This window comes from Arachis stenosperma, chromosome 2 (genome assembly GCF_014773155.1).
Source record: "Arachis stenosperma cultivar V10309 chromosome 2, arast.V10309.gnm1.PFL2, whole genome shotgun sequence".
NCBI lineage: Eukaryota > Viridiplantae > Streptophyta > Magnoliopsida > Fabales > Fabaceae > Arachis > Arachis stenosperma.
This window is the reverse complement of record NC_080378.1, coordinates 23,142,685-23,154,749: the sequence shown is the minus strand read 5'-3', so window position 1 is coordinate 23,154,749 and position 12,065 is coordinate 23,142,685. Positions and strand designations below refer to the sequence as shown.

Here is a 12,065-nt window from a genome sequence, read left to right as displayed (position 1 = left end):
AAAATAATTAAACTTTAATTAATTACTATCTTTGTCCAAAAACTTTTAGTCAATTAATTAATTTGGTCCTTCAAAAAAAATTACGATAAATACTAATGTATTTTAGAAAAAAACAGAAAGTACAAAACTCTTTACAAAATAAAATAAAGAGTTAAAAATTGTTTAATTAATAAAAAGTAAAAAATTAGCTAATGCATATTAACATGAGTGTTAAAATAGAAATTTTAAAAAAATTAACATGATCCACTTTATTCAATTTAAGAAAACAATTTTTTTAGGTATCCCTCTAAGAAAAGAATTTGATTGAACTAAACTAGGATGTTAATTCAAAATCGTATGTAAAATTTGAGAAATCAAATTAAACACTTAATCTTTTTTTTTCAAGGATTTTGTTAGGTTAAGATAATTGATTAAAAAAGCTTTTATAAAACATTAAAAATTAAGTAGTTAAAATTTTAATATATTTATAATATATTTATTAAGAAAGTTTAAAAATTTTCACTAGCAATAACTTTAACTAATGCATTAAGAATATTTGCTAGAAAATTATTTATATAATATAGTAACAAATAAAATGTGAATGGATAATTAGCAGCTGTTATTACATGTATAAACAAATTAGTCACTAATCAACTATTTATGTAAAATATAAATTAAAAATATATAAAAAAATATTAAAATATTATTTATATATTAAAATTAACTATTAAAATTAGTTAATATATATTAAAAATAAATTACTACACATATATTTATACATAAATATATAATAACTAATTTTAGTTATTAATTTTGATACACACTTAGAAGAGTTGAAAAATCTATAACATTTTGGATAACAAATCTCCATTTCTGTTTAACAAACACCTGTCTCCAACTATCCTCAATAGACACAAATGGTGGGGACTAGGGAACAACAAATAAATGTAAATTAAATGTCAAAATCAAGCAATAAACCTCCATTGGTATATTTCCATAACTATAGAATCTGAGCTGAGAATGAATGTGATGGCTTCAAACTATAAATCCCACCAACAAATGGAATTTCTTCGCTTCCGTACTGAACTAAGTCCCTTCTTTTTCTCTTTGACCCCTTTTTTAGGTTTCTTAGCACTCACCGAAAGCTGAGAGAGAAAACAAGCAGTCCCTCAATTTGAGCAAAGTGTAACAAACAACTAAGTCCTTTACTCTCACACGGAACTTCTTTTCATCACACAACAAAACAAAACAAAACAAACTACAGCATTGTTTAGCTGAGAGACAGAAGAGAGAGAGAAAGGGACAGAGAGAATCTCTTCAATTATTATATCATCATAATAAAATTTATAGTACATGATATGATATTAATTTTCGCCAACAATAATACCACCAAATCAGTTTGGATGAGTTAAATATTAATTTATTTGTCTACTTAAATAAATATTATAAATTTAATATATAATAATTTGTTGATTGATAATAAATTTTTAAATAAAATTATTATTTATAATAAATTAATTTTTAGTGGAGATCCAGTAGCAACCAATAACACCACCATAGTTCTATATTATCATTAATATATAATATAATATAACATTATTGTTGTGGTTCATGAACAAATTTGCTCCTCTCCTGTTAAAAGAGGTTGGTTAATGTTGTTTGAACCAAAAGCTAGGTTTATAGCTGCCTCGGCAATTTTCAGAAAGGGGAAAACAAAACACGGTTATTGAGAGAACACCCAATTCGAAAGTTTTGTACTTTCCTCAATTGGGTGTCAGTTTTCCACATCAAAATCTGATTTTGATTTCGCGACTCACCACTTACGATTACAAATTTACAACTCGCTTCGTTTCTTTCTGTTTCTGGGAACGGAAATAACAGAACTGACACAACTACAACCCGTTCTCTATTTCAGTATATCTATTCTGATTTAGTTGTAAAAACTAATCTCATTTTCTTTTTCTTTTAGTTTGCAATGTGTCAATAGAATCTGCTTCGAGATAGACCAATTTTGTTTCTTCTTCTTCTTTGTTTCTTTAGACTCTGAAATGCCCTTCTTGTTATTTTATCTAAGGTTTCTTCCATTTTCTCCTCAGCGTGTTTTTTGAAACAAATAATGGAGGGTTCAGATTTTCTAAATAGTATCTCAGCTTCAATATTATCAAAACATTTCTCGGACTCTGAGATTCTATCCGACACGATCCTAGGATTGCCATTTTTGGAACTTGCTGCAATCTGCGTGAACCTTACCCTTGTTGTGTTGTTCCTCTTTGTTGTATCCGTGAGGAAGATTTGTGTGTGCGAAGGTCGGATTCGAATTAATAAGGAAAACGGCATCGCCACCAGCACCACCCCCATTAATGGAAACAATGGCATTGATGGTGAAGTTCAAATAGGTTCAATGTTCAAGTTCTCGGTGTTCTCTTGTTTCTATGTCCTTTTTGTTCAAGTTGTGGTGCTTGGTTTCGATGGGGTTTCTTTGATTTCAAATGGGGCAAATGGAAAACATGTGAACTGGTTCCTTCTATTTGTGCCAGCTGCACAAGGTTTGGCTTGGTTTGTGTTGAGCTTCTCAGCATTGCAATGCAAGCTCAAAGTTTCTCATAAGTTCCCTTTTCTCTTGAGGGTATGGTGGTTATTGTCCTTTGTTATCTGTTTGTGCAATTTGTATGTTGATGTGAGAGGTCTTTATATGGAAGGTCCCAAATACCTTTCCACTCGCGTAGTTGCAAATTTCACCGTCACTCCGGCACTTGCATTCTTGTCTGTGGTTGCAATTAGGGGTGTTACCGGTATACAAGTTTGTGTGGACCCCGATCTTCAGGAGCCATTGCTTGTTGAAGAGGAGACGGGTTGTCTCAAGGTTACACCATATAAAGATGCCGGAATTTTCAGCTTGGCCACGCTTTCGTGGCTGAATCCGCTTCTTTCCGTTGGTGCAAAGAGACCCCTCGAGCTTAAGGACATTCCCCTTGTAGCACCCAAGGATAGAGCCAAGACTAGTTATAAGATTTTGAACTCAAATTGGGAGAGATTGAAGGCTGAAAACCCCTCTAAGCAGCCTTTGTTAGCTTGGGCGATTCTCAAGTCGTTTTGGAAGGAGGCAGCCGTGAATGCCATCTTTGCAGGTCTGAATACTTTGGTAGCTTATGTTGGTCCATATATGATAAGTTACTTTGTTGATTACTTGGGTGGCATAGAGACTTTTCCTCATGAAGGCTATGTCCTCGCGGGAATATTCTTTGCTGCGAAGCTTGTGGAGACGCTGACGACTCGGCAGTGGTATCTAGGAGTGGACATCTTGGGTATGCATGTCAGATCGGCTCTAACGGCTATGGTGTACCAAAAGGGGCTAAGGCTGTCGAGCTCAGCCAAGCAAAGTCACACAAGTGGGGAGATTGTCAATTACATGGCTGTTGATGTTCAGAGGGTAGGGGATTACTCTTGGTATCTTCACGACATGTGGATGCTTCCGATGCAGATTGTTCTTGCTCTTCTAATTTTGTACAAGAGTGTTGGAATAGCTGCCATTGCAACATTGATTGCTACAATAATTTCCATTGTTGTAGCTGTTCCTGTGGCTAGAATACAAGAAAATTACCAAGATAAATTGATGGCTGCTAAGGATGAAAGGATGAGAAAGACATCAGAGAGTTTAAGGAATATGAGGATTCTCAAACTACAAGCTTGGGAAGACAGGTATCGTATACAATTGGAGGAAATGCGTGGAACGGAATACAAGTGGCTGAGGAAAGCGCTCTATTCTCAGGCTTTCATAACCTTCATATTCTGGAGCTCCCCGATTTTTGTGTCGGCAGTCACTTTTGCTACTTGCATATTGTTGGGTGGTCAGCTGACAGCAGGCGGTGTCCTTTCTGCCCTGGCTACATTTCGGATCCTCCAAGAACCTCTGAGAAACTTTCCGGACTTGGTGTCAACGATGGCTCAGACAAAAGTTTCGCTTGATCGGATAACTAGTTTTCTGCAGGACGAAGAATTGCAGGAAGATGCAACTATCGTCTTGCCACCAGGCATGACTGACACTGCCGTAGAGATCAAAGATGGTGTCTTCTGCTGGGACCCTTCTTTATCTAGGCCTACACTGTCAGGAATACATATGAAGGTCGAAAAGGGCATGCGTGTGGCTGTTTGTGGCATGGTTGGTTCTGGGAAATCAAGCTTCCTTTCTTGCATCCTTGGCGAGATTCCTAAGCTTTCGGGTGAAGTATGTTTCTGTTCTTTATCTCTAAATTCAATGGCATATACGTATATATATTTACAGTACAGTTTTTACATGATGCATTGTTTATTTCTCAGGTTAAAGTATGTGGCACTGCTGCATATGTCTCCCAATCAGCATGGATACAGACAGGAAATATAGAAGAAAATATCCTCTTTGGAAATGCGATGGACAAACCAAGGTACAAGAAGGTTATTCATGCTTGTTCACTGAAGAAGGACCTAGAGCTTTTCTCACATGGAGACCAAACAATTATCGGTGATAGAGGTATAAACCTCAGTGGTGGCCAGAAGCAGCGGGTTCAGCTTGCACGAGCACTTTATCAAGATGCTGATATTTATCTCCTTGATGATCCCTTTAGTGCAGTTGATGCCCACACCGGATCGGATTTGTTCAGGGTTAGTTTTCTTAATTACTGAATTAATGTTTCTTATTACATGAATTAGATATGGTTTAATCGATGAAAATGTGATTGCAGGAGTATGTATTGACAGCATTAGCCAAAAAAACAGTCATTTTTGTGACGCATCAAGTTGAATTTCTGCCTGCTGCTGATCTGATACTGGTATGGCCAAATGGTATTTTGTTGCACATTAACTGATTCATAGCTGTAGGAAGCTTCCTGTGTTGAATACTACACTTCATTCAGGTGTTTTTTGTTTTAATTTAATTATTTATTTCGAACTATATTAAAATCTTTTGCATTTGAGAGATATATATTCCTTGCATGATCAGGGGTTGCAGTTGCTTTCTGCTATTTTAGTGTAATGCATTTGTTCTTTTCGGATTAGAATTCACAAACCTTTGGTTTGGGTTACAGGTTTTGTCCCTCTTATTTGTTAGTTACACTTTTGTATGAAAATTGAAAGTAGAATTTGAGAAGTACACAATTCATACTGTCATATCTTGCTACTTCAGGGATATGATATCGAAACATATATAAAACATCACAGCAATCAGTTTTAAGATTGACTGTGTTAAATTGATCTGTGCACAGGAAGGCTCAGGAGTGATTTTCTATTTAATTACGGAACTCCTGCCTACTGTTCTGTTTTACTGCAGCTTCCTCCTGAGTCAAACTCGTAACAATTGGCCGTTATGGTAATTGAATGCATTGCCGATACTTTCAATAATCTTTTCTTTTTGAATTAAAATAAGCTGTATTGCTTGATCCTGATCGATTTTGCTGCCTACATTTGTAATCTATCTCTGTCTGCATAGATTATTAATTTGTTGAATGACTAGGTGGAATCCTGTTTGAATTATCTGACTATGATCATGTGGTTGTTACAAAGTGAAAAAAGTAATTTTTCTCATTTTTTTTCTTTTTTATTTCCTGCATTTTAAGGTTCTTAAAGAAGGACAAATCATACAGGCAGGAAAATATGATGAGCTTCTACAAGCTGGAACAGATTTTAAGACTCTAGTTTCAGCTCATCATGAAGCAATAGAGGCTATGGATATTCCTTCTCACTCAGATGAATCAGATGAAAACATGTCCCCAGATAGATCTATTATGACAGAAAAGAGATCCTCTGCTTCACTTGACATTGATGGTCTAGCAAAAGAAGTGCAAGAGGGATCATCTGATCAGAAGGCAATCAAGGAGAAAAAGGCAAAGCGCTCAAGGAAAAAACAACTTGTTCAAGAAGAGGAGAGGGTTAGAGGTCGAGTGAACATGAAGGTTTACTTGTCATACATGGCTGCAGCATATAAAGGCTTACTGATTCCACTCATAATTATGGCACAATCATTATTTCAGTTCCTTCAGATTGCTAGTAACTGGTGGATGGCTTGGGCAAATCCTCAAACTGCTGGAGACGAGCCAAAAGTAACTCCAACTGAGCTTCTTCTCGTGTACATGGCCCTTGCTTTTGGCAGCTCATTGTTCATATTTGTAAGGGCTGTTCTGGTAGCTACATTTGGTCTTGCTGCTGCGCAAAAATTATTTTTCAGCATGCTCAGAAGTATTTTCCGTGCACCAATGTCTTTCTTTGACTCTACACCATCTGGAAGGGTCCTGAATCGGGTAAGTTAATCTCGGTTTTCGACTTTTTGTGCTTCCTTAGTTTTGTTTGTCCATAAATGTGTGGCGTGCATTATGTAATGGGTTGCATGTATATACCAGGTTTCTGTTGATCAAAGTGTTGTGGATCTCGACATTCCTTTTCGACTCGGAGGGTTTGCTTCAACAACAATACAGCTCATAGGAATTGTTGCTGTAATGACAACAGTTACATGGCAAGTTTTGCTCCTGGTTATCCCAATGGCTATTGCTTGTTTGTGGATGCAGGTAATTATAGTTTATGTCTTCAATTTTTGTTTCAATCTGCTTTTGAAAAAGGACATGCTGTGTACCATAAAGGTTTATTTTATTTTATCCGAGTATCTTGTGCTATCATCTAATGAATGATTTTTGACCTTCTAATAATTCCGTCACAGAAATACTACATGGCTTCCTCAAGGGAACTGGTACGAATTGTAAGCATCCAAAAATCTCCAATAATACATCTTTTCGGTGAATCAATTGCGGGTGCAGCCACCATCAGAGGTTTTGGACAAGAAAAAAGGTTCATGAAGAGGAACCTTTACCTTTTGGATTGTTTTGCACGGCCATTCTTTTGCAGCCTTGCAGCTATTGAGTGGCTATGCTTGCGCATGGAATTACTCTCCACTTTTGTGTTTGCTTTCTGTATGGTACTACTTGTAAGTGTTCCCCATGGAAGTATTGACCCCAGCATGGCTGGACTTGCCGTGACGTACGGCCTGAATTTGAATGGACGTCTATCTCGGTGGATACTTAGCTTTTGCAAACTTGAAAACAAAATTATATCTATCGAAAGGATTTATCAGTACAGCCAAGTTCCTAGTGAAGCACCTGCAATTGTTGATGATTCTCGTCCTCCGACCTCATGGCCCGAGAATGGAACAATCCAAATAGTTGATTTGAAGGTATCCAGTTTAGTTTTGCATTAAGTATGCTTCTTGAATTATTGTTTCTGTCCTGTATTAAGAAGTCCAAACTTATTATATTTTGATTTTTCTTTGGTCATCTTAATTTTATCTTTTAATGTGATTTTTCTTCTTGAAGATACGATACAAGGAAAATCTTCCATTGGTGCTTCGTGGAATATCATGTACATTTCCTGGTGGGAAGAAGATTGGAATAGTCGGACGTACTGGCAGTGGCAAATCTACTTTGATTCAGGCATTATTTCGATTGGTTGAACCATCCACGGGGAGTATCATTATTGACAACATCAATATTTCAACAATTGGCCTCCATGACCTTCGAAGCCGTCTGAGTATAATACCACAAGATCCAACCTTATTTGAAGGCACAATACGAGGCAATCTTGATCCTCTTGAGGAGCACTCAGATAAAGCGATTTGGGAGGTTAGTATTGCTTGGATAGTTCCATTTATGTCTTTGGTATTTAAGCTATTTCCCCAAGGGCTTTGTTCGCTCTAAATCCAAAGAATCAAGATCTTGTTGTTTTTTTTTTCTTTTCTTTTCTTTTTTTTTCTTTTTCACTTTCATTTCCGTTTTGCCATCTTTTGTGTTGCCTAAGGCTGTGTTTGTTTATTGTCTTTCAAATACATGGACACAGACACAAATACACAAAGAGACATATACACAAAGATACATAAATTTTTTATTGTGTTTGGTGATATTGGACAAGACACACAATATAAACTAAATATCAATTTTACCCTTATATTATCATCAATGGAATAAGGACAAGAGTAAATTACTAAGGATAAAAGAATAAATATTTGTGTCTCATCAATGTGTCTCCGTGTCTCATCTTTTTTGAAGGACACCAAATACATGTATTTTATGTATGTTTGTGTGTCACCGTGTCCTTCGAAAATCTGTGTCTTAGCAAACAAACGATGAACGTGTATCACCGTGTCTATGTATTAGTGTCTGTGTCTCATCAAACAAACGCAGCATAATGGCACAATACTATGGCACCATCTCATCCGCGGATCCTCTAAAGCCATGTCTGTGAATTGGAATCTTGGAGGGAAAAGGGAGGGAAGAGAAGGGAAAGAAGAGTAAAACAGACTCTACTCATCAAGGCATTCCCTTCCCCTCCAAGATCTCAACTCGCAGATGCGCCTGACCTAAGGCTTGGTCTTTGTTGTTCTTGTGGTTTACTCTTTCTATATGTGTTTTACATCTTTGCTCTTAGGCAGACATGGTATAAGAGAATAGTCCAACAAACCTTTATCTTTCAAAGTACGGCTTTTTCCTTGCCTTTTTTTTTTTTAATTTTTAAAGTTGGTTGTGCTCTGTTTGATTGTTTTGAGTTTATGTTTTAACAGGCACTGGATAAGTCTCAGCTTGGAGAGGTTATTCGATCAAAAGGACAAAAGCTTGATACGCCGGGTAAGAAGCCAAGATTTGAAAAGTGATTAATCTTCTTTCTCAACCCCACAAAAAGATAAGTTAGATGTACTTTGAATTTGCAGTTCTAGAAAATGGAGATAATTGGAGTGTAGGGCAACGACAACTTGTTGCTCTAGGCCGAGCCCTACTTAAACAGTCAAAGATACTTGTACTTGATGAAGCAACGGCATCGGTTGATTCTGCTACTGATAATCTTATCCAAAAGATTATTCGAGAAGAGTTCAGAGACTGCACTGTTTGTACTATTGCACATCGTATTCCTACAGTTATTGACAGTGATCTAGTTCTGGTTCTCAGTGATGGTGCGTATTTTGCATGCTTTTCTTTGGTCCTTTTTTTTTAGATATTTTATGCACCGTGACCTTAGGCTTTGTATTCTGTGGTATTGCAAAATGAAAATTTCTTGCAGTCAGATGTTGACATCTCATCCACACATTTTTTCCTTTTTTATTTGCAACTGAGAGGTTTTCCAATAAAGTAAATTTCATGTGAAAAATGAAGTAAGCTAAATCATTTAGGAGAATTGATTATTTATATTTGATTGCCTTGCATTTAGGAGAATGATACATGACAGAGCACAATGTAAACGGTCTCTCTGTAAACGGTCTTATAAAGTAAATTACATGTAAACGGTCTCTCTGTAGACATGATACATGACAGAGCACAATGGCGTCGTTTGATTCATGTAGCCGACCCCACTTAGTGGGACAAGGCTTTGTTGTTGTTGTTGTTTGTTGTTTGATTGCCTTGCATTTATCGAGAAAATAAAAATACTTCATCACCTTGCGACTCAACTTTGTTAACGCCAGATTTTTGCTCATGGAGTTAATTTTTCAATGTTTTTTACAGGCCGGGTCACAGAATTCGACACTCCATCACGGCTATTAGAGGATAGGTCATCCATGTTCCTAAAGTTGGTAAGCGAGTATTCATCACGGTCGAGTGGCATTCCAGATTTTTAAATAAGGTAATATTTCCCGCCTTCGGGTTAGTGCCCCCAAAGATCATTAGAATCTTTGGGGCAGTGGCAGCAAGAGCTCAACACATTTTGGAAGTTGAAACTCGAGATGCCTCGGTTGCTACGGTAGCTGCCGCATTTCGGCTCGTGCACAGACGAAAATGAAGGAGCACACGTTGCATGCCTCCTCTTCGACCAAGCACTCCAATGAGAGCAAAATTAGTTTCCACTTTGAAAGTATTAGTTGATTCATTCCCTTGAAGAAATGTGCATGGTTGGCATTCTTTGTAACATAAACTTAGATGATCAAGAAAGAAAGATGGGTTTGAATTGGGTTCAATAATGTTATATAAAAGTAGCTTTTAGAATGAGGCATTAGGATTTTGCTTAGCTGGAAAGCAGAGTTGACACTAGTTTGTGTATCCCACATTTTCTTGTAACATTTTTCAGTGTTAAAGCCGTTGTAGATTGGAGTTTTTTCATATTGTTTATTACTTATTACTTCTCAAGTTCTTTTTCTTTTTTCATATATTTTGTTCAAAAATAGTATGTGCACACAAAAAATTAGTCGCAAAATAGTTATCATATATTTATGAATGAATACATGTATTATCTGTAAGTTATTTTTAATATGTATTTTGTATTCTAATATATATTCTATTCGAGTGATTGATTTGGTAACTGATTTTTTATGCATACTTAATATAGTATTTTGTTAGTTTTTTTTTATATGTGTAGGTCAAGGATTAATCTATTGCCAATTGAGTTTTAATTAAAGAATTATCATTGGTTAATGAGCTATTACATGTACAAGACAAAATTCAAATTTTTGGCACTTATTTAAATAGACAAGTAAACTATGAGCCAAGCCTTAAAATAGTTCTTGAAATTTTTATCTCAAAGTAGTCTTGAAGTTAATAGTTACTCAAATGCGTATTTAAAATTGCACTCCGAGACTCGTAGTATTCTCTAAGACACTTTCCGTCCATTGTTGGCCATTGGATTTGGCGCGTTTTTTGTGTGGAACGACGTGGTTTGGTGTCTCTCTCCATATCGTTGAAACCCCAACTTCTCCCCATCTTCCCTCACAAACAAAGACCCTTCTTCTTTTTCTCATAATCTTCGATGGCGCTGATCCGAGCTGCTGTGAGTGTGTGAGTTAACTTTTCAAATAGTTACAATATTTGAATAAGTCACAACTCCATGTAGAGATGTAACTCTTCAAAATAGCTTTTTACATATTTTTGAAAATATATCTCACAATCCCCCACTATTTTCAAAATTCTTTTTCAATCCTATCATTCTGGAAGTTTTATGCTTTCAATAGAGGTATCCTGCGATTTGAACCCTTATCTAGTAACTAGTGATATTCACTCATCCGAATTTAAAATGGTAGACAAATTTTGAACCATTTAACTCATATGAACAAGTGTAAATTAATAACACATAAAATTTCGGTATCATGTAGATGTTATATTAAATATGACACACTTAGTATACTACATGGCCTTGTGTCTTGTATCCTTTCGTGAGCGCTTTAAGAGTAAAATCTTAACTCCGAAAACCAGCCTCAGTTCTCACTTATATAGGTAGATTCTATCAAAAATATCCCATAATTAAATACTTTAGCAATAATATACTTGCTATAGGTCTATTAAGAGTAAAATTTCATCCTGTTTCTTTATACCATTTTGGTTCTAAGTACTTTTTACTTTGGGATGAAAGAAATAATTATGAGTACTTGCAATTACTCTAACTAGAATGAGACCCGCGCGATGCGCGGGACGGTAAATTAATGATAGTATATAATAAATATTAAAAATTGTTATGTTTTGTAGAAAAAAATTAAATATGTGTAAATTGAAGTTAAATTTAAAAGGTGTTTTATTTTAAATAATTTGTAGTACAAAAGATTTGGATGTTGGAGTTATACAAAGTGACATTTTTATTTGGTGGTTTGATTTTTGCATTTGTTTTAGTTGATGGACTTAGTCATCTTATGTGGCGCTAGTCCTCCTTTTTTTTGTTGGTTGTTAGAGTTGCTGTTTTTTTCTTTTTGTCGTAGGTTCTTGTGAAGATATGTTCTTTATGAATTGTTGAGTTTGATGAGCTCTCTATTGTGTTATTTGGTTCCATATTTGTATGTATGTTCTTCTTCCGAAGATGTGTCTTGAATTTGTATGGTTTTCTTTCTCCTTAATCTCTTGATGGGGTGATGCTTCAATATCATTATTTTTCTGAAATGTCATTAGATTTGAAGCAGTTGTACCCAATAGGTTTTTTTGCGTCGCCATCAAATAGTACAAAAGTTATTGTAACACTTTGATCTGAAACCTTTAATTGAATTCTGAACCTAAAATAAGTATTGGGTAAGCAACTAATAATTTGATAGATGAGATTATGAAAAGTATATAGAGTTACCTTATTGTTGGATATTGTGGTGTTTGATTACATGTGCCACAAATGTAGTT

General features: G+C 35.6%; 1 protein-coding gene across 1 annotated transcript; it reads left to right on the top strand.

The window, feature by feature from the left end:
* Positions 1-1,598: 1,598 nt before the first annotated feature.
* Positions 1,599-10,103, top strand: LOC130960582 (ABC transporter C family member 5-like). The gene is made up of 10 exons (XM_057886011.1): positions 1,599-4,204; positions 4,297-4,617; positions 4,698-4,784; positions 5,568-6,248; positions 6,348-6,512; positions 6,662-7,171; positions 7,311-7,616; positions 8,552-8,615; positions 8,699-8,938; positions 9,486-10,103. The coding sequence occupies exons 1-10, from the start codon at positions 2,096-2,098 to the stop codon at positions 9,596-9,598; spliced, it is 4,596 nt and encodes a 1,531-aa protein (XP_057741994.1). The 5' UTR covers positions 1,599-2,095; the 3' UTR covers positions 9,599-10,103.
* Positions 10,104-12,065: the final 1,962 nt, after the last annotated feature.